The 26,309-nt window shown below is 35.3% G+C and overlaps 1 protein-coding gene across 1 annotated transcript; it reads right to left on the bottom strand.

The window, feature by feature from the left end:
* Positions 1-8,426: 8,426 nt before the first annotated feature.
* LOC116085210 (olfactory receptor 4K2-like) lies at positions 8,427-9,389 on the bottom strand. The gene has a single exon (XM_031362642.1). It carries the CDS (start codon positions 9,387-9,389, stop codon positions 8,427-8,429), a length of 963 nt encoding a protein of 320 aa, XP_031218502.1.
* Positions 9,390-26,309: the final 16,920 nt, after the last annotated feature.

The following is a 26,309-nucleotide window of genomic DNA, read 5'->3' on the forward strand; positions in this document are numbered from 1 at the left end:
TTTTGGAGGGGAAACTGGGAATGGAGAAATTTACATGTAAATAAAGAAAATTTCTAATAATAAAAAAATAAAAAAATAAAAATTTCTAAAAGGAAAAAAAAAAGAAATACCTTGGCCAAGTTGTCTGCTCACAGCAGTAAAACCCTAAGTAAGACAATCCTTTAAAGAGCAAACAAATAAAACCTTAAAGAAATACAAGAAAATTGAATCAAACAGGTGAAGGAAATGAACAAAAATGGTCCAAGATCTAAAAATGGAAACAGAAGCAGTAAAGAAAACACAAATGGAAGCAACTCTGGAGATGGAAAACTGAAGAAAAAGAACTACAGAATCACTAACATAACTAACAGAATACAAGAGATGGAAGAGAGAGTTTAGGGGATAGAAGATACAGTACAAGAATTGATATATCAGTCAAAGTAAATACCAAGTGTAAAAAGTTCCTAACCCAAAACATCCAGGAAATTTAGGAGACAATGGAAAGTCCAAACAAAAAAATAATAGGGAAAGAAGAAGATAAAGACTCCCAGTCTTCAAAGGGCCAGAAAATATCTTCAACAAAATCATAGAAGAAAACTTTCCTAGCCTAAAGAAAGAGATGGATATAAAAGTAGACTACAGGACAACAATAGATTGGATCATAAAAGAAAATCCCTTTCCTCATAATATTCAAAAACACTAAATGTACAGAAACAAGAGAGAATATTAAAAGCTGCAAGGGAAAAAGGCCATGGAACATATAAATGCAGACCTATCTGAATTACACCTTGATGTGGATAGCCCCCATCCCTGTTTGTATTTTGATGCTAATTCCACATCCCCAAGAGAGGGTGCCTAGGAAGAGGAGTGAATCACTACATAGATGATTTCTTGTGAATCTTCTCCCAAGTTTAACTTGTAAAATAAAGGCTAAAACTGGTGACTGGTCAGTTGAAGGGAAGGTGGAGCTGAAAAGTTTTAAGGAGAAGAAGAGGAAGAGAAGAGAGGACTAATGGTGGAGGAGGAGGTGGAAGTAAGATGGAGCAGAAGCACACCTCAAGAAGATACCTGAGGAACCTTCAGGAAAGCTGCCTAACCCCCAGAGATAGTAAGTGAAAAAGGACCACTAAAACTTTCAAAGGTTTAACTACATAACTTTAAATATTGTATAGCTCTCTATTGATCTGAATACAGGGTCCCCAGTGAAGGAGTTTGAGAAAGGACCAATGGAGCTGAGGGGTTTGCAGCACCTTAGGACGAACAACAATATGAACTAACTAGTACCTTCACAGCTCCCAAGGTATTTCTTATGAGAACAACATTTAATTGGGGCTAGCTTACAGGTTCAGTGGTTCAGTCCATTATCATCAAAGCAGGAGCATGTCAGAGCATATTTCAACACTCTGGCAGATGTGCCCCCAGGCAAGGCTTGTGTGCAAATGACATTCTTTTGGTTCAGGACCAACCTGACATGCTTGGTTCCTGGCAGATGGCTAAAGGCAAACACAAAAATCTTACCAATAGAAATCAAGACTACTTGGCTTCATCAGCACCTAGCACTCCCACCACAGCAAGTCCTGGATATCACAAAACACCAGAAAAGCATATTTGGATCTAAAATCCTATCTCATGATGGTGATAGAGGAATTTAAGGTGGACATAAACAACTCACCTAAAGAAATACAGGAGAACACAGGTAAAGAGGTACAAACCCTTAAAGAAGAAACACAAAAATCCCTTAAAGAATTACAGAACTTGACTAAACAAGTAGAAGTCCTTAAAGAGGAAACACAAAAATTCATTAAAGAATTACAGAAAAGCACAAACAAATTGGTGAAGGAAATGAACAAAACCACCCAGGACCTAAAAATGAAAGTAGAAACAATTAAGAAATCACGAAGAAAGACAACTCTGGAGATAGAAAACCTTGGAAAGAAGTCAGGAGCCATACATGCAAGCATCACCAACAGAATACAAGAGATAGAAGAAAGAATCTCTGGTACAGAAGATAACAGGAAACAGTGACACAACAGTCAAAGAAAATGCAAAATGCAAAAAGTTCATAACCCTAAACATCTAGGAAATCCAGGACACAAGGAAAAGAACAAATCTAAAGATAATAGATATAGAAGAGAGTGAAGACTTTCAACTTAAAGGGCCAGTAAATATCTTCAACAAAATTATAGTAGAAAACTTCCCTAACCTAAAAAAGAGATGCCCAGGAACATACAAGAAGCCTATAGAACTCCAAATAGCCTGGACCAGAAAATAAATTCTTCCTGCCACATAATAGTCAAAACACCAAATGTGCAAAACAAAGAAAGAATATTAAAAGTAGTGAGGATGAAGTGAGTGTAGATCAAGTAACATTTAAAGTGAGTGAAGATCAAGTAACATATAAAGGCAGACCTATCAGAATTACACCAGACTTCTCACCAGAGACTATGAAAGCCAGAAAATCCTGGGCTGATATCATACAGACCCTAAGAGAACACAAATGCCAGCCCAGGATATTATATCCAGCAAAACTCTCAATTACCATAGATGGACAAACCAAAGTATTCCATGACAAAACCAAATTTACACAATATCTTTCCACAAATACTGCCCTTCAAAGGATAATAAATGAAAAACTCAAACAAAAGGAGGGAAACTACATCCTAGAAAAAGCAAGAAAGTAATCTTCCAAGAAAACTAAAAGAAGTTACCACATGAACAGAATTCCAACTTTAACAACAAAAATAGCAGGAAGCAACAATTTCTTTTCCTTAATATCTATGAATATCAATGGACTCAATTCCCCAATAAGAAGACATAAGCTATCAGACTGGGTACTTAAACAGGACACAACATTTTGTTGAATTCAGCAAATCCACCTCAGTGACAAAGACAGACACTACCTCAGAATAAAAGGCAGAAAAACAATTTTCCAAACAAATGGTCCCAAGAAACAAGCTGGAGTATCCATTCTAATATCAAATAAAATCTACTTTCAACCTAAAGTAATCAAAAATGATAAGGGGGACACTTCATACTCATCAAAGGTAAGATCTACCAAGATGCACTCTCAATTCTGAACCTCTATGCTCCAAATGCAAGGGCATCTACTACAAAGGTCTATACTCAACAAAACTGGAAAATCTATATGAAATGGATGATTTTCTAGATAGATAACAGGTACTAAAGTTAAATAAGGACCAGATAAATTATCTAAACAGTTCCATAACCCTTAAGGAAATAGAAGCAGTCGTTAAAAGCCTACTAATAAAAAAAAAAAGCCCAGTGCCAGATGGTTATAGTGCAGAATTCTATCATATCTTCAAAGAAGACCTAATACCAATATTTCTCAAACTATTCCACAAAATAGATACAGACAGAATATTACCTAATTCATTATATGAGACCAGAGATAACCTGATACCTAAGCCACACAAAGACTCAACAAGGAAAAGTCAACAGACCAAATTTGTTTATGACTATCAAAGTAAAAATACTCAATAAAAGTCTCACAAACCGAACCCAAGAGCCCATCAAAATGATCATTCACCATGATCAAGTCAGCTTCACCCCAAGAATGAAGGGATGTCTCAATATACAGAAATCCATTAATATAATCCACTATGTAAACAAACTCAAAGAAAGAAAAACACATGATCATTGCATAAGATGCTGAAAAATCCTTCAAAAAATACAACATCCCTTCATGTTAAAAGTCTTGGAAAGACCAGGAATTCATGACAGATACCTAAACATAACAAAAGCAATATACAGCAAACCAACAGCTAATATGAAATTAAATGGAAAGAAGCTTGAAGCAATCCCACTAAAATTAGGGACAATACTTGGCTGCCACCTCTCTCCCTATTTATTTATTAAATATAGTACTCAAATTTCTAGCTAGACCAATTAGACAACAAAAGGAGGTCAAAGGGATACAAAACGAAGAGGAAGCAGTCAAGGTATCATTATTAGCAGATGATATGATAATATACATATAAATGACCCATAAATTCTACCAGAGAACTCCTATACCTCATAAACAACTTCAGCAAAGTGGCTGGATATAAAATTAACTCAAACAAATCAGTAACCTTTCTCTACACCAAGATAAATGGGCTGAGAAAGAAATTAAGGAACAACATCTTTCACAATAGTCACAAATAATATAAAATATCTTGGTGTAAATACAACCAAGCAAGTGAAAGATGTATGATAAGAACTTCAAGACTCTGAAGAAAGAAATAGAAGATCTCAGAAGATGGAAAGATCTCCTATGTTCATATATACATATATGTTAAAATATATGTATATATAGTATATACCTATAATATATATGCACATATACATATATATATAACATAATATATGCATATATGTACATAGAACATAATACATGTATCTATGCATAATATATATATGTATATTATAAATGTTGATATTGGTATTATTTAATGTATATTTATATTATGTCTATAAATACCTACCAACAAAAAAGAGAGAAATAATAAAACAGGAAGATATGAACTAATTTTTTATTGGATATTTTCTTTATTTCCATTTCAAATGTTATCCCCTTTCCCGGTTTCCCTCCCTCCCAAAAACACTATCACATCCTCCCTTCCCGTGTTTCTATGAAGGTATTCCTTCACCCACCCACCCACTCCCATCTCCTGGCCCTCAATTCCCCAACACTGGGGCATCTATCGAGCCTTCATAGGACCAAGGACCTCTCCTTCCATTGGTGGATGACAAGGCCATCCTCTGATACATGTGCAGCTGAAGCCATGTGTACTCCTTTGTTGATGGCTTAGTCCCTGGGAATTCTGGGGGGTCTGGTTGGTTGATATTGTTGATGAACTAATATTTTATTTAAACAATAAAAACAACAGCAAAATCAAATGAAAAATAAAGGTAAAAAGATATGATTTCCCATCGGCGATGATGGTGTTTACATTGGGTGAGGGTTCTCTGCATCTGTAGGACACTGGTTTTTCTGGTTTTGGTTTTGGTTTGGGGGTGTTTGTTTTCCTTCTCAAGCTATTCTCTTCCACTGAAAGCAAACCTTCATAGTATTTCTATGTTGACCCTATTTTGTTTTTACCACCCCAAAAAGGATGTGTTTTGTGGACTGGGCTGTGGTTATTAATCTGGGTGACCCCTCTATCTGTAGGTACTAAGCATGACCATCAGCAAGCTGGCTGTCTAGCAGTCTCCTTTAGATTCTGGCAATTTTAAGTACTTACTACCATTTCTTTTTCTTCATGAAAGCTAGTTACTCTTATGGCAACTTATGATTCACAGAATATCTGGTTCCTAGTAAAAGATTTCACCTTTAGCCAGAACTTTGTAGACATTATGGCTGGTTGGCCATATGAGCAGTGGGGAATATTCACACAAGATATATCTTTCAAGTGTGGTCGATTTATTTACTCAAACATTCATTATATCACACTAATGTAAAAGTTATCCAGACATCTCATTGAGCATACAATAGCTGATTGGGCAGAAAATGTCACTGTGAGGTTCCATTGGGGAATTTTCTTAAGTGAGGATCTTTCAGAAGTTTGAAGCCTCGACACAACACGTATCTGCCATGAAATCCTTCAGCTGTGACAGGTTGGGAGAATGGCACTGATGGAGGTCCAGATGGTACTTAAGAGCGTTGGCCAGCAGCTAGTGATGGCAGACAAGCATGTGTGAGCCCAATGGCAGTATCAGTATTTCAGCAGTCACTGATGCCAGGGCTACCCACAGAGGTCAAACACAAGTCCCCTTCCTAGATGATAGGAACCTCAGGGACAGTCCAGTGTCATCCTAGAGACCATTTCCAAAGTTCTAGTTTTGTATCATTTCATTGAGCATTAGCTGGCTTCTATACATCTAGGATGCTTTGCAGTCTAATATATGCTTAAGAAACTCAATGGTAAATGGCACCATTCTTACAACTACTTAGAGACTCTGAATCCACTGCTTATTTAGGAAACAATGTGATAAAATCACCCTCTGCAGATTCTATTTCAGAGGTTTATGTGTTATTGTAACTTTAAAGGCATTTTGCATGCTGACTCCTCATGTTGATAGACACAGTAAGGTAGTGGGCAGTTTTCTTTATACATGAAGGATTTCACAGTTATCCTCTTCATTCTCAGTTATGGAATCTGTGGTACTCAGTCCTACTATTGACTCTCCCTGCAAAGCTATGTCCTGACCATTTGTGTTCCTGAGGGATTTGGGCATATGCATTTAAGTTTAAGAATTCTCCACATAAGCCCTTGAATATTGACAATATCCCTTCCAAAAGACCCCAGGTTTTCATAATTTTTAATTCTTTATTATCATATAATTACATCATTTCTTCTTTCCATTTCCTTCCTCCAAGTCATCCTTGCTTTTTTTCAAACTCCTAGTTTTTTGGGTTTTGTTTTGTTTTGTTTTGTTTGTCTACATTTTTAATTCCTTCTTGTTGATATGTAAGTTTACTCTGAAGAGTGTTTTACTTATTTCTAATTTGAAGATTCTTCTTATTTACCTAAGTTTCAAATAATGGTTCAGCTAAAACTATGTTTAATTTATTACCATGAAAATTACATTTTATATTGGGGCCTTTTCAGTGATGTTTCAACAAACGAAGAATACTTTATATTATGCAAAACAGTTCATTTAAAAGATTCCTTGAACAAATACATATTATGTGAAATAATTGTTGGAAATATTACAAAAAATTCACTAAAGTAGTGTAAATAAATCAGATTATTGGATCTTAACATGTAAATACAAGAAAGAGAACATGACCAAAACAGTTCTTTTGCTGACATAAATGTGATCACTGCTTATGTTAATATATCAATGCCTCTATTGTTAACTTCAAAATTGACTTAAAATCTTAAACACAGTATATAACACTTTTACCCTAAATTTGTTTACTTGTTCACTTATTGTATTTAGTGAAAAAAACATAAAATTGAAAAGCAGAATCACTCTTAAAATTTAGACTAAAATGAAAGGTTAGAGATGTGTTATTCTTACTTAACCTCACATATGTAATACTCTAATTCATATATAATTTGTGTATCTCTTCATTTGCTTGATAATTCCAATAAGCAAAAACAATTAAATGTTTATAAGTATTTGTTTGATGTGTATCCTACCTTTGGTGATTATACCTGGGAAAATATATTTGGTAACAAATTTTAAAAATACTGTTTATTATATTTCAAATAATAGTGAATTACTCAATGTTTCTTATAATTTTAAATGGTGTTTTGCATTATATAGTAAATATTATTACAGTATTTTCCAACTTTTAGTATTTGCATTTTGAATCACTGTCAGTGGGGTGATAGTCATTCTTAGTATACAAAACACCTAACAAAATTTACTTATATATAGGACACACTTATTAAATTAGCAGGTAACTACTAAACAGAAACATAAACTTATTTTTCCCAAATATTAAACAAAATAATTCTTTAACCAAAGGGTAAAGCAATACAATAATTTATAGTTAAACCGGGCACTAGTGGGACATGTCTTTAATCCCAGCACTCAGAAGGCAGAGGAATTGGATCTCTGTGAATTCTAGGACAGCTAGGGATACACAGAGAAACCATGTCTTAAAACTAAACCCAAAACAAATAAATAAATAAATAAAATAATTTAGCGTTACACATTACTCTTAATGAATTTGATTATCACCATGAGCTATCCTCCTTAATTTAACTCTAATGTTAACTTCCATGGACCTGATGAAACACAAATCATCATCTTTGCAACTCACCTCATAACATCGTCTGATTTTCAGGATTGTTGCCCTAGCCTACAAATCATTATTATCAGAAAGAGGCATCAAATAGTGCTGTTGTGGTGATTAATGGTGGTTGATGTAAGAGTGAGATATGGATGCTCCTTAGCTGACGTGGTTGAAGGAGAAATCACACCCACAACTTCTTTACACTTTATCTACATTTTCATATTTACATATACCAGGACTTCTCTAATTCCAGACATTATAAATTGGTTTAGATGTGAAGTAGAAACAGTGTAAGTTTATGGAAAGTGATGGTTTGGAGACAGAAATTAATTTTTTACAGCAGTGCCAAATTCCTAAGGATCATAGAAATCCTGCTCATTTGTCATGCATTAGGTGGTATCTTGAGTTTCTGTGTGTACATAACTCCATTGTTACTCTTAATCACTTAGTTCCTCTTTAAGCTGTATCTACTATTTGCTCCTCTTTTCTATTAACCTGATTATTCAACATCCCAAGTAATTTTAAACAGTAAATCCTACTATTAAACAGTAAATCCTATCAGTTTTATAGATTAGGTTTTTTTCCTGGAAGCAATTATTTTCATTAACTCCCTTTTAAAGTCTCAAATGTATTTTTTATACATGCATAGCACAGTATTGGTATCTCATGAAAACCATTACACTTAATAATGAAGAATTTAAAACGATAAAGAACGGGAAGGAGTTTCTGTAGTAAAACTTAGGAACTTAATCCTCAATTTCCTCATAGCTGAATTCACTTCATGATTTCTCAAAGTATATATTACTGGGTTCAGAATGGGAGTGAATATTGTATAAAATACAGATAGGATCTTTTCTATCACAAAGCTGTTTTGTGGCCACATATAGATAAAGATACATGGCCCAAAGAACATGAAGACAACAACGAAATGGGCTGTACAGGTTGAAAGAGCCTTAGATGATCCTTTGGAAGAATGGTGATTGATAGTAACCAGCACAATAACATATGAATTAAATAACAGAATGAAGCAAGACAATGCAATAATGCCACTTGTTGAAATCATAAAAAGACCAAGAACATAAGTATCCACACAAGACAACTGAAACACTACAGGAAGGTCACAGAAAAAGCTATCAATCTCATTGGGGCCACAGAATGGTAATGTGAGGGCAAATATGACCTGGCTCATTGAATGCATGATTCCCACAACCCATGAGGACACCACAAAGACAATACACACCTGGGGACTAATGATTGAGGCATAGCGCAGAGGTTTACAAATTGCAATATACCTGTCAAAAGACATGGCCATTAGTAAAATAATCTCAGTACCAGTGAACAGGTGGAGAAAGAATATCTGGGCAATGCATCCATCAAAAGAGATTGTTTTATGATCAGTTAGATAATCTATGATCATTTTGGGAGTGGCAAAGGAAGCAAGAGACATATCAATAATAGAAAGATTGGTAAGCAGGAAATACATAGCAGAGTGTAGGTGAGAGTCAGATATGACGATGAAGACTATGATGCTATTACTCACCATTGTTGCCACATAAAAGAGTGAAAACACTGTGAAGAAAAATACCTGAAGTTCCTGGGAATTAGAGAGTCCCAGCAAAACGAATTCAGTCACAATAGACTTATTAGCAGCATTCATCATCTGGATTCATAGGTAGAAGCCGCTTCATATAATATAGTATCCTTTTTCTATATCTTATCAAATGTGTTGACTCAAAAGAAGATTATACAACAGTAGTGAGGAAACAGTCCTTAAATAAATGTACTGAAAACATCACTCTCTTCTTGCAGCAAATACCAGACAAATGCAAATAATATAAACAGAACTACCATAAATTTGTCCATCTGTTCATCTAAATAATAATGATGATAGCTAATGTTTTGTATGAACTTCTTTCATGCTGAAAATGAAACATATTTAGAGAAACACACACTTGGATACAAGTGTATAGTGAGTCATTGCAAATGTAGTCATAAGGATATTCTTATTGAAAAGTCAAATAAAAATATATCATATGTAAGGTATCTTAAGTAACACAACAGTACTTCATAGAACAGCTGTAGAGAAGTCATAAATAGCCAAAGAACTGTTGACCTATTTATAAATATGAGTTTCTTGGTTGAACTTCAGCAGACATACTGAGAAAACTAGCTTTCCTGGTACTGATGGGAAGGCTATCCTATTTACAATGGCACATGGACATCCAGTGGAAGGACAGTACTCCTAATAATCAATGGAAATGAATTAGCTTTTTTTCCCCATAATTTTACTCTTACTAAAATAGGATTTTGTTCCTCCAATAAACACATGCAAGTGTATAATTCAAAATTACATTTTGCTCCTAAAAGATAAATCACATATATTTTGTAGGAAAGTATTTAAAAATAAGTATATCTCTTTTGTCATTTTTCCATTTGAATGCTCCTATGATATATGCCAACATACATAAGTTTTATTGATAGGCTAGAAAGGGACCAGCAATTAAATCTGTCAGAAGAGGTCTTTTATCATAAAACATCACTTACTAAATCTATGGCAGAATACAGCTTCTCCAATTATGGAGTACTAAGTATGTTCTTTCTGAGATTCCCCAGGAGGCAGTTTTAAACACAAATGAGTGACCTTGCTGAACCATTAGTTGTTTAGGAGCTGTAGATTTAAGTAAATATTGTAGGGAACTGGAAGTTGACCAAGAAATCATCTTGCAAAGGGATTCATTAAAGAAACAAAGCAAGACAGCATTAGCGAGCTCACAAAGAGAATTCCAGAATCTTATGGGATTTTTCAAAGGCTGTTTTTACCTGGACCTAAGTGGTTTGGGGGGCAGAATGGAAAGTGGAAAAATCATCATTTCAAAAGACAAATACCAAGCAAAGTAATCACAGTTCCATGTTATTTAACCCTGTATGGAAGTTATGGAAACAAAATCAAGAACATTCACTTCTGCTTTAAGTAAACTTGGGCTCTTTGGGGATTTTGAACTTCAATAAATAAAATAATTAGGAAAGTGCAATAAAACATATCCTGTATGGAAACTATTTTCCAGGGATCATGAGGAAAATGGACCTCACACAAAAGACAAATGTCTTGTAATATCCTAACTATTATTAAATTGTAGGAATTGTTCAGACAATCTAAAGCTGTAATTTATGTATGGATTCACCCAAGTAATTATCAGAAAGAATTTCCTTTTCTCAAAAAACTTAATGTGTGTAACTGTTAATTAAATAAGTATAATAGGTAATTTTGACTAAGGTATTAATATGAATATGACCATTAATAAACTGAGAATTTTAGGTAACTATTGTTCTGAATAATTTCACCTATCAAGTCCATGCAGTAGACTGAATTTATTAAAAATTGGCAGACTTTGAAGGTGGCTCAGTTAATAAAGAGTTGTTATGGAAGAATGAAGACAGATATCAAGGATTCATTTAAATTTAGTCATAGTGGCACATAATTGTTTTTTCCAATCCCAGTGTTGGAAATACAGAGACAGGAGGGTCTCTGAGACTTTCTGTCTAGCCAGTCTAATGGTGAACTACATGTTTGATGAGAAACTTTGCCTCCAAAACTAATTAATGCAGTGAAGTGAAAAAGGATGATTTCAATGCTGACTTGTCTGATTTCCATACACAGGCCCACATAAATATATATGCTTGACAGACACAAAAATGTCCACACGTATAGAACACATACGTATAAACAAATGAGCAAATGTACAAGTCAAAACAAAATTTGGTGATTTTTTTTGTATGTGTCCCTCGCCATTAGGGGTTCTATTGTGCCTTGAAAGCACAGCTCCACTGTATTTACCAAATGTCTGGACACATGGCCTATTTTGTTAGAACTTGAACAGAAGTGACAACTGTGTTGACAGTTTGTCTCTTCAGAACTATTCCATTTTTTCCTCTTTGGTCTAAGGGCAAGTAGAATGAATACAAATAAAGAAGAGAGGTAATTATGCTAATGACCATGAGGATTAAACATCATTAAGATTACATTCCAAGCCTTGTTGTTTTATATATTGAACACCATGCAGATCATTATGTTCACCAGACTTTAGGTAAAGATAAATTCAATTAAGTTTACGTGGAAGTGAAAAGAATTTACAATTACTGAAACAATATTTTAGAACAAATTTTCTATACTCATTTTTCTACTTCCAAGACTTAATAAAAAACAAGAGTAATCAATATACTTATTATTTCCTAATACTATACAGGAACAGAGTAGAGCGCAAAAAATGCACATTTAAGAAGTTGATTTTATTTTATTTTCAAGATTATGTTATTATTATAAAACACTAATTTCTGTTTCTTCCTCTAAACCATTCCATATAACCTTTCTAGCTCTCTTTCAAATTCACGGCTTCTTTTCCAATTAATTGTTGCTGCATGCATTCATGTGTGTGTATATGCATATATATTTTTATATATTTTCTAAAATGTAACCTGCATAGTCTGTTTTTTCCAATATATTCTGAATATCAATCCTCTGTTAGATGTATAGCTGTCAAAATTCTGTCTGATTCTGTGTGATTTCTCTTCACCAAATTGATTATTTCTTTATCTGCAGAAGCATTTGAATTCTATGAAGCCCCAATTGTCAATTGACCTTAATTCGTGGGCCAATGGAGGCCTATTCATAAAGGCCTCTCCAACACTTCCATTATATAAGGTACTTCCTATGTTTCCTTCTAACATTTTAGTATTTAAGATTTCTGATTTAGATATTTACTTTATTTAGAGTTAGTTTTTATGAGAGGTGATAGATACAAATCTAATATCATTCTTTTGTGTGCTGGACATACAATTTCCCCAGAAGTATTTGTTAAAGATGTTTTTTTTACCTTTTTAGTACCTTCTTCAGTTTCATGGTTAAGATTACATGTACACATTTTTGGGGGGCCTTCAATTTTGTTCCACTTATTTACATGGTCTGTGCCAGTACCATACTGTTTTTATTACTATGACTATATATTATATAAGCTCTAGAATGGTACTCTCTTAGCTTTATTTTTTGTTTAGGATCATATTGGCTATCTGGGGTCTTTCTTGGTCTGTATGAATTGTATGATAGATTTTCTTTGTGGAAGAATGAAATGAGATTTTTGAGTGGTATTGAATGTCTAAATATATTTTTATTGAGTGTCACTTTCCTCAAATTATTATATCTTCCAACCCATAAACATGGGATATCCTTTATAGTCCCTTCCTCTCTCTCTCTCTCTCTTTCTCTCTCTCTCTCTCTCTCTCTCTCTTTTCTCATTATTTACAGTTTTCATTGTAAAGTTCTTGGTTAGGTTTATTCCTAAGTTTATTAAGGTTAAGTAGGTTTAATATTATAAAAATTATTCCTATTATATTATGTAATATTATACATTATATTATTGTACCATATTTTATATTAATTATATCATCTATTATACCATATGATATATTTAATAATTAAGTATGTTTTATATAACAATACATTATATATAAATTATCATATAAGTTATCCTTAGATATTTTATTTTCTTTCAGGTTATAATAAATGAGTATCTTTTATGAAAACCTTCTTTGTAATTTTTAGTTGGTCTTAATTTGTGCAAGTTGATTCTGTTTCCTGCCACACTGCTGAATCTATAGATCCTTTCTACATGATCTCTCATACAATATTTGGGATCTGTAATGTATAGTAACATGGTTTTTGAAAATATAGTTTTATTTCTTCTTTCTCCATTTGTATCCATTTTATTTCCTTTTATTGCCTTACTACTCCAGCTACTGTTTGGAGCACCATATTGAAAAGAAATGGGGACAGTAGATATCTGCATTCTTTTTTGACTAAAGTGGATATTGGCTCAAGTTTTTCTTCATTTAGGATGATGATAGATGTTGGCTTCTCATATAGAGTTTTTATATGCTCCCTCTACTACTATATTATTTAGGATTTTAATGTAACAGCACATTGGATTTTGTCAATGGCTTTTTCAGCATCTGTTGAGATGATCATACAATTTTTATGTTTAAGATTTTTATTAGGTTTATTACATTTACTGACTTGTATATATTTAACCTTCCCATCATTTCAGGTATAAAGTCAATTTTGGTCATTGTGGATAATCTTTTCAATGCATGTCTGCATTTTGTTGGAAAGTATTTTACTAATTAATTTTTAATTTATATTCATTGGAGATATTGGCCTGTAGTTTTCTCTTTTGTTATGACTTTATTTAGTTTTGATAGTAGAGTAATACTGGCTTCACAGAAGGAGTTTGGTGGTCCTCCTTCTCTTTCTATTTTCTTAAGGACCTTCATATATTTTAAGTTACATAGAATTCTTTTATAAATCCATCCAGCCTTGAACCTTTTAGTTTAATCTCTTCATTTGTTATGTATCTGCTTAGGTTGGTATCTTTTTTCCTGGTTTAATTTTGGCTGAATCTTGAAACTCATCCATTTCTTTGAGGCTTTTCGTTTTCATAGAGTACAAGTTTTTAAAATATTCTCTTATAATACTTTGAATTTCTTAGTTTTCAGTTGTGATATTTTTGGTTCATTCCTGATTATGTTATTTTAGATACTTTCCTCTTTTTTCTTTTGATTAATTGGGCTAAGTGTTCAGAGACCACTATAAGTAGAAAGGAAAAAGAGAGAAAAAAGAGAACTTAGTGGAGCTAGAGAATATACTGAGTGAGGTAACCCAATCACAAAAGAACACACATGGTTAGCCCCGAAGCTCAGAATACCCAAGATACAATCCACAAACCACAAGAAACTCAAGAAGAAGGAAGACCAAAGTGTGGATACTTCAATCCTTCTTAGAAGGGGAAACAAAATACCCATAGAAAGAGTTGCAGAGACAAAGTATGGAGCAGAGACTGAAGGAAGGACAATCCAGAGACTGCCCCACCTGTGACTCCTTCCCATATACAATCACCAAACCCAGACATTATTGTGGATGCCAGCAAGCGCTGGCTGACAGGAGCCTGACATAACTATCTCCTGAGAGGCTCTGCTAGTGCCTCACTAACACAGAAGTAGAGGCTCACAGCCATCCATTGAACTTAGCACAGGGTCCCCAATGAAGGAGCTAGAGAAAGGACCCAAGGAGCTGAAAGGGTTTAAAGCCTCTTAGAAGGAACAACAATATGAACTAACTAGTACCCTCAGAGCTCCCAGGGACTAAACCACCAACCAAAAAGTACACATAGTGAGACTCATGGCTCCAGCTGCATATGTAGCAGAGGATGGCCTAGTGGGTCATCAATGGGAGGAGAGGCCCTTGGTCCTGTGAAGGTTCTATGCCCCAGTGTAGGGGACTGTCAGAGCCAGGAAGTGGGAGAGGGTAGGTTGGTGAGCAGGGGAAGGGAGGAGGGAACAGGGATTGTTTTGTTTTTGTTTTTGTTTAAGGGGAAACTGGGTAAGGGTATTTCATTTGAAATTTAAATAAAATATCTAATAAAAAAGAAGAAAAAAAGAAAACTGAAGAAGTGACTCTAATTTCAGATGCTCTAGCAGATGTTGTGTCCTTACTCAAGCAGATTAAGACATTTCTTGGTATATGTTAGGCAGCTATTGATCTAGCAAATTCATTTTTCACAGGACCTGTCTATCAGAATCACCAAAAACATTTTTATTTCAATTGGTAAGGCCAACAGTATACCTTTACAGTTTAACTTCAATTTTACACACACACACACACACACACACACACACACACATGTATATACATATATATGTACACATTCTCTCTCTTTTGTTCTCTCTCTCTCTCTTTCTCTCTGAATTTTGATCATCTATCTCATCCACAAATTTTCATATTGGTCTACTATATAACTAACATTATACTGATTTGACTCATTGGTAATACATATGTGTGTCAGAAGTTGAAAAATTAGTCCAACCAAAATTCAAGAACATTCTTATCAGTAAAATTTTTAGGAGTCCAGTGGTATGGGGCATACAGAGATATTCCTTCTGAGGTGAAGGATATATTATTGCACCTGGCTCCTACAACCACCAAGAAAATAACACAATGTTTAATGGACTTATTAGAATTTTGGAGACAGCACATTCCTCATTTGGTTTGTTACCCCAGCCATTAAACCAAGTGAGTAGGAAAACTGAGCTTTGTATAAGGGTATGTCTTAGGGTTTTACTGCTTTGAACAAACATCATGACCAAGGCAACTCTTAAAAGGACAACATGTATTTGGGGCTGACTTACAGGTTCAGATGTTCAGTTAATTATCATCAAGGTGGGAGCATAGCATTGTCCAGGTAGTCATAGTTCAGGAGGACCAGAGAATTCTACATCTTCATTCGAAGGCTGCTAGGAAAACACTAGCTTCCAGGCAGCTATGATGAGGGTCTTAAGGCCCGGGCTCACAGTGGCACACTTCCTCCAACAAGGCCAAATCTCATAATGGTGCCACTCCATAGGCCAAGCATATTCAAACCACCACAGAGTAGGAACAGAAGAAAGCTTGGAAGAGGTCCAGGCTGATCTGTAGGTTGCTTTATTACTTGGGCCATGTGATCCAGAAGACCCATTGTTATTTGAGGTAACATAAAGTTGCTGATTGGGGACTTTGGCAGGCCCCTTTGTGTGAATAATAGAAAATATTGTTGGAATATAGGAGCAAGGCTCTACCATTATCTTCAGACAACTATGATCCCTTTGGAAGACAACTCTTGACCTTCTATTTAGGTCATTGTAGAAACCTAGTTTTTGATAATGGACCACCAAGTTACTACACAACCTGAGCTGCCCATCATAAACTATATGTTTTCTGGCCTTATCATGTCAGTCATAAAATAGAACATGCACAGCAGCAATCTATTATCAAATGGAAGTAATATATATGTGATCAGGACAGAACAGGTTCTGAAAGAACAAGCAAATTGAATGAAAAAGTTGCCCAAGTGCCTATAGTCTCTATTCCCATTACAATGTCATCTGCTAACAAGCATACATCTACAGATTCATGTGGTGCATCCTATAATTGGTTGACTGAAGGAAGAGAAGACAAGTGCTTTGCTTGCTAATGGTTCTTAGAGTAACCCAGAAGTGTTACTCTAGAGAACCCTAACTAATGTATTTTGTCTTTTTGATCCTGAGTTTCATCTCCATCAATTTATCTGCAAGATTTAAAGTATCATTTTCTTAATAGATTGTGTAGCATCTCACAGTGTAAATGTACCATTTTTATTATCCATTAATCAGTTTATGGACACCTTGGCTGTTTCCAGTTTCTGGCTATCATGAATAAAGCAACAACAAAGCTTTAGACAAATTAACTAAAACATAGATCAAGAAGATCCAAATTAATAGAATTACAAATTAAAATAAAGATATTACAGTATACACTGAGTAAATCAGAGAATTATAAGGACATAATTTAAAAATTTGTATTCCAACAAACCAGAAAACTTGAAAGAAATACATTCCTTGGTTTATCTAACCAAAGTTAAATCAAGATGAAATAAACAATTCAAATAGACCTATAACATATAATGATATAAAATCAGTAGTTACCAATTCTTTAATCAAAACAAACAAACAACTCAGGACAAAATTCACTCCACATAGAATTATACCAGACCTTCAAAAAAGAACCAATGCCAATATTCCTTAAATTATTCTGCAAAATAGAAACAAGAAAAGTTTTAAATTCTGTTTTATAAAGCCATCATTACCTTGATATAAAAGTCACACAAAGTCCTAACAAAAATGTAGACCATTGTTTTTGTATGTATATAGATGAAAATATTTTCAATAAATGCTTGTAAATTGAATTAATGAACATCAAAAATATTATCATAATCAAGTTAGCTTCATCCCTGAGATGCAAAACTCATTTAACATATGTAAATTAATAAATGCAATTCACCATATGAATATACTAAAAGACAATATATGTAGTTTCATTCTTAGACATGTAAATCTTTTGATTGTTCTGGACCATTGTTGAAGATAGAATTCTTCACTAAAACATCTGGTCCAAGCCCTTTCTTGGTTGAGAAACTTTTAATTACTGATTCAATTTCTTTAGAGGTTATGGGGCCATTTAAATAGTTTACCTGATCTTGATTTAACTTTGGTGAGTGATATCTGTCTAGAAAATAGTCAATTTTGTTAAATATTGTCCAATTTTGTGGAGTACATTCTTTAGACATAAGGCCTAATGATTTGAATTTCCTAAGTGTCCAATATTATGCCCCCTATTTCATTACTGATTTTACTTATTTTGGATACTTTCTCTCTGTCTCTTGGTTAGTTTGGCTAAGGGTTTGTCTATCTTGTTGATTTTCTTGAAGAACCAGCTCTTGGTTTCATTAATTCTTTGTATTGTATTCTGTTTTTTACTGATTGTTTTCAGCCCTGATTTTGATCATTTCCTGCCTTCTACTTCTCTTTGGTGTGCTTAATTCTTTTTTACTAGTACTTTCCGATGTGCTTTTAAATTGCTTGTATGAGAATTTTCTAACTTCTTTATGGAGGCACTTATTGCTTTGAACTTTCTTCTTAACACTGCTATTCTTTGTGTCCCATAAGTTTGGGTATGTTGTGCCTTCATTTTCATTGAATTCTAGAAAGTCTTTAATTTCTTTATTTCTTCCCTGACCCAGAGATCATTAAGTAGAGAGTTGTTCAATTTCCATGAGTATGTAGGTTTTCCAGTGTTTCTGTTGTTGCTGAAGTCCAGATTTAATCCATGGTGATCTGTTTACATATAAGGCTTTATTTCAATTTTCTTGTATCTGTTGAGGCTTGCTTTGTGACCAACTATATGGTCAATTTTAGACAAGAATCAATGGAGTGCTGAAAAGAAGGTATATTCTTTTGTGCTTGGGTAAAATATTCTATAGCTGTCTGTTAGGGTTATTTGATTCATAATGTCTGTTTGTTCCATTATTTCTCTATTTAGTTTTCATCTAGATGACATGGCATGTGGTGAGAGAGGGATGTTGAAGTTTCCCACTATTAATGTATGGGGTTTGATGTGCTATTTAAGATTTAGCAACGTTTCTTTTACAAATGTGGGTACTCTTATGTTTAGGGCATAGATGTTCAGAATTAAGATATCATCTTGGTAGAGTTTTTCTTTGATGAATATGAAGTGCCCTTCTCTGTCTCTCTTGATTAATTTTGGTTGAGAATCTATTTTACTAGATATTAGAGTGGCCGCTCAAGCTTGTCTTTGAGTCCGTTTCTTGGAAAACTTTATTTCCAGCCCTTTACTCTGAGGTAATGTCTACATTTACTTCTGAGGTGTTTCTTGTATGCAGCAGAATGATGGACCCTGTTTTTGCATCCATTCTGTTAGCTTGTGTCTTTTTAATGGGGGAACAGAGTCTACTGATGGTGAGAGATATGAATGATCAGTGATTGTCATTTCCTGTTATTTTGATGTTGGTGGTATTGTTATTGTATCTATATGCTTCTGTGCTTGTGTGTGTGTGTGTGTGTGTATGCATGTGCTTTCCTTGATTTTGCTTATATGGAATTACTTTTTTCCTGTTTTTTTTTCTTGGATGTAGGTATCCTTCTTGGGTTGGAGCCTTTTTTTCTTGTATCTTCTGTAGAGCTTGATTTGTGGAGAGATATTGTTTTACTCTAGATTTGTCTTGAAATGTCTTGTTTTCTCCATCTACGGTGATTGAAAGTTGTGTTGGGTATAGTAGTAGGTTGCCACCTGTGATTTTTTTTGGAGGTTGCAAAAATATCTGTCCAGTCCCTTCGAGCTTTTACAATCACTGTTGAAAAATCAGGTGTAGTTCTGATAGGTTTGTCTTTGTTTAGGAACTGGCCATTTTCCCTTGCCACTTTTAATGTTCTTTCTTTGTTTTGTAGATTTTTTTGTTTTGAATATTATATGCCAGGAGTCTTTTCTTTTCTGGTCTAGTCTAACTGGTGATCTATAAGCTTCTTATATGTTTATTGGTACCTCTTTCTTTTGGTTGGGAAAGTATTTTTCTATGACTTTGTTCTGGACAAATTTCTGGACCTTAGAGCTAGTACTCTTTGCCTTCATCTATTCCTATTATTTTTAGGTTAGGTCTTTTCATGGTATCCCAGATTTCCTGGATGTTTTGTGTCAAAATTTTTTTAGATATAACATTTTCTTTGACTGAAGTATCAATTTTCTTCTATTGTATGTTCAATGCCTGAGATTCTTTCTTCTTTTTCCTGTATTCTGTTGTTGATGCTTGCATCTGTTGTTACTGTTCTCTTCCTTAGGTTTTCCATCTCCAGGATTGTCCCACTTTGTGTTTTCCTTATTGCTTGTATTTCCACTTTCAGGCCTTGCACAGTTTTATTTATTTCCATGACCTGTTTAATTGTATTTTCCTGTATGTCGTTAAGGAATTTATTTCTTCCTTCTTTAAAGAACTCTATCTCTTTGATTGCATGTCCCTATATTTCTTTAAGGGGTTTATTCATTCATTTTCTCTTTAAAGGTCTGTATCATCTTTATAAAGTTAGATTTAAGGTCATATTCTTGTTTCAGTTGTGTTAGTATATACATGGTGGCTGTAGTTAGGTAGCTATGCTTTGGAGCTATCTTATTGCTCTGCCTCTTTTTAGTTGTGTTTTTTTAAGGGGCATTAGCCATCTGTATGCTTTTGGTTCCTGGATATTCTTGTTATAGTAGTAGTGGTATTGGGAGGAGGGTCAACCTCGATGGTTGATATGGCAAGTCTCTGATGAATATCCTTGGGCTGTATGGTTCCAAACAATCAGGCCTGTATGGTCCAGGAGCCTCAGGTCTAATGAAGGTGAGTAGAAAGGTGGTAGGAAAATGGAGATCTCTCTGGGCTAGCAGGCTGCTCAGTGCAGCTTGGCTTGTCACAGAGGATTCAGCCAGCAGGGAAGATTGGTAGAGGAAGGGAAGGAACCTGTATTGTTCAGGTGTTTGATGGAGGGGGAGGAGAGGTGCAGGTAAATGGAAGTCCCCATGGGATTGCTACTCTATATTTAAAGTGCTATTTTATCATTTAATAATCTAGCCCTTCTTTACATAGAGAAGTATTCCAATAGAATGAAAGCAAAACATAAAATCTTTTATCAACTCAGCTCTGTATCTCATCCTATATTTCATTCATATACCGGCTAATAGATTTACAAGTAAATACAAATACAATCACTAAAATTATGCTGATTATAACTATTATCAATAGAATAGGTTATTAAATATAATTATGTATATTCTAATTATATGGAAATATAGATATTCAATTTAAGGATTGCAAAAGTCTAATCCAATCAGAATTTAGCTAGAAATCCAGGATTATGGTTTACATGTTAGCTCCAGATATTTATGAAGTTCCTCTGGGTATAGTTCTTAATAGTCTATGAATCATAAAATCTCTTCTGCACCCGCCCCTACCAACCACACAAAATGTGCAAGTGGAATGATATTCATATAGTTACATTAGATTTGAAAGTTCAAACAAAGAACTGAAAGGCATGTTCCTAATAATGACTGGATTTTAATTATACTGATATACTCCGTAGGTATATATCTATATATTCCTCATTCATAAGTGAAGGGCTGAATTTGGTTCCTTGGCAGTTGGACAATGTATGTAGTTTATCTCAAATTCTTTTTTTCAAATTGTTCTTCCTTTGCCATAATAGCCATCTTTATTTTGACAATTCTATTTAAATCAGTTACAAAATTAAAATAACCAGGGAGCACTTTCTATCCCTAACAGTTAGGACAATATCTCTAAATAATCAATGAAATAGCACAATGATAGCTATATACTTTACAAATCTTGGAAGAGACATAAATATGCAGGTCAAAGAAGCCCCTAAAATCATTAAAATAGTTGACCACAAAAGGGTTTTTTATGTATATTATAATCAAATTTTAAAACATTGAAACAAAAAGAATTCTGAAAATGAGAGAAAGCATATAAAAAAAGAATCATCCTTGTCTGGACAAAGACAACAACAACAGACATGCTAAAATAGAGAGAGAAAAGTCTGCAATGCCTCAATGCTACACAAAGAACTTTGAGTAAGTGTAGAATGCTGTCAATGGAAGAAATTATCTTCTCTAGAAGAAAGCACACCAATTAGTTACTCAATAGCAAATGATTATACCTAAAAATATTCATGCAGGTAACATTATACAGGCTGAGCAGGTTATATTTAGGAATACATATTTATATACATAATTACATGTAACAATTGATGAAAAAAGAGGGCATATTTTTTTCACATTTCACATTCACACGTAAATTTACTGAACACTTTCTTTTTTATTTTATTTTATTTCATTTATTTACATTCCAGTCACTTCCCCCAGTCCCCCCTATCACAGTTCCTCATCCCATTTCTCTTTTCCCTTGTTTCCAAGAAAGCACCCCTCCACCATACCTCCCTCTTCCCTGGGGCCTCAAATCTATCAAGGATTAAGTACACTTTCTCCCACTTCAGCCAGACCAGGCTGACCTCTGCTACATATGTGCCAGGGACCTCTGATGAGCCCATGTGTGCTCCTGGTTGGTGGCTCAGTCTCTGGGAGCTCCTGAGGGTCTGGGTTAGTTAAGTCTGCTGGTCTTCTAATGGGGTTGTTCTTCCTTTCAACTTCTTCAATCTTTCCCTTAATTCGACCTTATTCCCAACTTCAGTCCAATGGTTGGGTATATCTACCTCTGCCTCTGTCAGCTACTGGTAGGGACTCTCAGAGGACTGCCATGCCAGGCTCCCATCTGTAAGCACATTATAGCATCAACAATAGTGTTAGGTCTCGGTAACCCCCTCCCCGTGAACTGGATGCCAAGATGAACCAGTCATTCAACTCCCTTTCATTCAGTCTCTTCTCTATTTTTGTCCCTGCAGTTCTTTTAGACAGGAACAATTTTGGGTCAGATATTTTGACTGTGGGTTAGTAACCCTGTCCCTCTACTTGAGGCCCTGTCAATCTACTGGAGGTAGACTCTTCATTTTCCCTCTCCCCAATGTTGAGCATTTTGGCTAAGGTCACCCCCAATGACTCCTAATAGCCTCTCACCTCCCAAGTCTCTGGTACTTTCTAGAGGGACCCCCTCCATATCTCACCCTCTCCCCGAGGCTACTTATTCTCATTCATTATCTTGACCCTCTGGGCTTCTCTCCTGTTCCCACCCCGATATCTGATCTTGTTCCCCTTTGCTCTTCTCCCTCCCCTCTCCCACCCATGTACTTCCCTCCCTCTGCCTCCCATGATTATTTCCTTCCCCCTTCTAAGTGGGATAGAAGCATCTTTACTCAGGTCTTTCTGCTTATTTCACTTCTTGTGGTTTGTGGTTGTATCCTAGGTAGTCTGTACTTTTTGGCTAATATCCACTTATCAGTGAGTACATGCCATGCATGTCCTTTGGAGGTCTGAATTACCTCATTCAGGCTGGTGGTTTTAGTTCTTGGACCATTTTGTTCAATTCCTTTATCTACTTGATCGTATTTTCCTGTATTTCTTTAAGGTATTTTTTTCTTCTTTAAGGGCTTCTACCTGTTTACCAGTGTTTTCCTGTATTTCTTTAAAGGGGTTCTTTATATTCTCCTTACTATAACACCTACACATCCTAGCTGTCATCTTCATGAGATGTGATTTTTAGGTCATCAGCTTGTTTTTCATGTGTGTTACTACATCCAGGGCTTGCTGTAATGGGAGAACTGGGTTCTGATGGTGCCAAATTGAATTGGCTTTTGTTGCTTTTAATTTTGTGCTTGCATCTGGACATCTGGTTCTCTCTGGCATTAATTGGCCTGGGCCTCCAGTCTCCTTGGAGGCAGGTACTGTTGTCTCTGGTTAGGGTGGACCTCCTATGTCTCTGATTAGAGCAGGTCTCCTGTGTCCCTGGTTACTGTGGACTTCCTGCGCCTTTGCTTACTGCAGACCTCCTGGGGGCCGTGCAAGCTGAAGCCTCTGATTTGGCCTGGGTGAGGAAGTGGGACAGAAGAAAGGTAGAACTCTGGGGTGGGTGGTTGGGGAAATGGGTCTCTGGGCCAGCTGGGCCCCATGTTTGTCCTAGCTGGTGTGGGTATTTAGACTACATTCCACCTGTGTCTTTGGTTTCTGTGGACCTCCTGGGATGTAAGCAGGTTTAAGCATTTGGGTGGGTATGGAGCTACTAAACTGGATCAGTCAGGTGGGAAGGTGGGCCAGAAGAAAGGTGGAACTCTAGCAGGGGGAGGTTTGGTGGGGGGAGTTTCAGCATCAGCTGGACTCTGTGGGTGTCCTAGCTGGTTTGGGTTTTTGGGTGGATTCTAACTGTGTCTTTGGACCTCCTGGGAAGCATGCAAGCTATAGCATTTGAGCGGGTGTTGGGGCACTGAACTGGTCAGGATGGGGAAGTGGGCTGCAAGCAAGACGCCATAAATTTAAAGAGAGAAAGACAGGTATATGATAGGGTTAGGAGGGGACTAAATGGGAAAGGAGAAATGATGTGATTATATTATAATATCTAAAACAAAGAATTAATAAAAATAATCATCACCAAAAAAAGTAAAAAGTAACTGTTAACATCTCAACAAATTTAGTAAAGTAGGAGAGACTAAGATGAAAAAATAATAATAAAAGGTTGTACTAATAATGATTTGTTTAGAAACTTCAAATAAAATCTTAAAACATAAGGAAATTTGATATGCAGCCATATGATCGAGTAGTCCTATTGACACTCATTAGATAGGAATGTAGAGAGTTAGCAAGCACATTAGGTAAAACACAGCAGAGCCTCTTAATAATTTCTAGTAAGGCCTTACCACCACCTGAAGGCAAACATGCTTCCCTTGAATGACAGGACTTACCCTTCTGTTGAGGGAATTATTAAAAAACGAATCCACCCTGCAAACTCCCTTTCCCACCAGGTCACGTTCTTGAACTGGTACCATCTGGCATCACCGTGTCCCAGCAGGATCTTGTTATTTTCTTCCAGCTAGCAGCAACATCTTGCTCACATGCAACTTTTTATACACCCCCACAATCATTCATCTAACAAGTGCCTAGTATCCGGTTGGTAATGTATGACTCTTAAGGCTTTAATATCCAATCAGGTTTACATAATAATAAGATCACAATTTACAAGACGCCAATGCAATAATTTCAGAACTAAATAATAAAGAAAATATTTTGACCCAATTAATTTAAACTTGTAAAAACCTTAGCCTGGTTATAACCATGCAGGATCTGACTCATGGTCTGACTCCATGATGAAGAGCCTTCTCCTCCTGCTCCCTGACCTTTTTCTTTCTCTGACTCTAGCTCCACCTCTCTATTCCTATCCAATCACAGGCCTGTTACTGCCCTAATGTGATTGGACAGAGAAAATGCTACAATACCCACTATTAACCATTAGTGGTAATTGACCACTAATTATTTATCATGAACAGCACATCACATACTAGGTATTATCTGAGCCATTTTTACCAAGTTGGAATGCAAAACCACAGTCCATTATCAAGTAAAAGTATATTATACATGATTAAACTCAAGAAGATTCAGAAACCACAAGTATATAACATGAAGAACAGCCCAAATTCCTTCCATGCTTATTTATGTCATAAAAATTTTCTATATGCATTTTTTGACTATTGTTATCTCACTAATAGCCTCTATGATTAGCTTATAGAAAGATGACTTGCCTAAGGCCAGGGAATAGTTTAAGTACAGTTTTTAATGGTGTGTAGGTAGTACCACATTTTGCTTTATGAGGACCAAAGGTACAGATATGAAATCATAATCCGATTCATTTTTCAGTAACCAATAGCTTGAGGGGCTAAATGAGAACATAGATGGAGACATGTTTGAAACATATGTGAGGAAAATGGGTAGAGAAGGGGTATATGAATATCCTTACTGGAATAGATACCTATTCAAAGAGTAGATTTGCCTTTTCTCCACATCATTATTCTGCCAAAACCCATCTGTGGATTTATAGAATGTCTCATCCACCATTACTGGAACAATTTAATTCAAAGCCAAAAAAGCATGATAATGGCCTCATGTAATTTACTGGCTTTAAATCTCACTACTTTCAAGGCCAGCCTGGTCCTCAGAGTGAGTTCCAGGACAGCCAGGACTACACAGAGAAACCCTGTCTTGAAAAAAACCAAAATAAAATAAAATAAAATAAATCTCACTACTATTTTTAAACAGCTAACCTGATAGAATGGTATAGTGTTATGGAAAGCACAATGAATTAGAAGAGGATTAAAGGGGAAGAAAATGAGAGAGAAGGTTAACATTCGGAAAGTGGGAAGGGAAAACTAACATGAAAGAACTTTTAGAAAACCTTATAGCAACTCTATTCTCTCTCTCTCTCTCTCTCTCTCTCTCTCTCTCTCTCTCTCTCTCTCTCTCTCTCTCTCTCTCTCCTTGACTCCAAATAGATAATAGATAGATAGATAGATAGATAGATAGATAGATAGATAGATAGATAGACAGACAGACAGACAGACAGACACAGCTCCCCAAGTAGACATATTATGCCACCCAGCCACCCAATCAAAAATCCCAGTGCTAGGAATGAGTTACAACTTGCTGAGTCATTGGACAAAGAGGTCACAGAAAACCCTC

The sequence above is a fragment of the Mastomys coucha genome, unplaced genomic scaffold, assembly GCF_008632895.1.
Source record: "Mastomys coucha isolate ucsf_1 unplaced genomic scaffold, UCSF_Mcou_1 pScaffold9, whole genome shotgun sequence".
Taxonomy (NCBI): domain Eukaryota; kingdom Metazoa; phylum Chordata; class Mammalia; order Rodentia; family Muridae; genus Mastomys; species Mastomys coucha.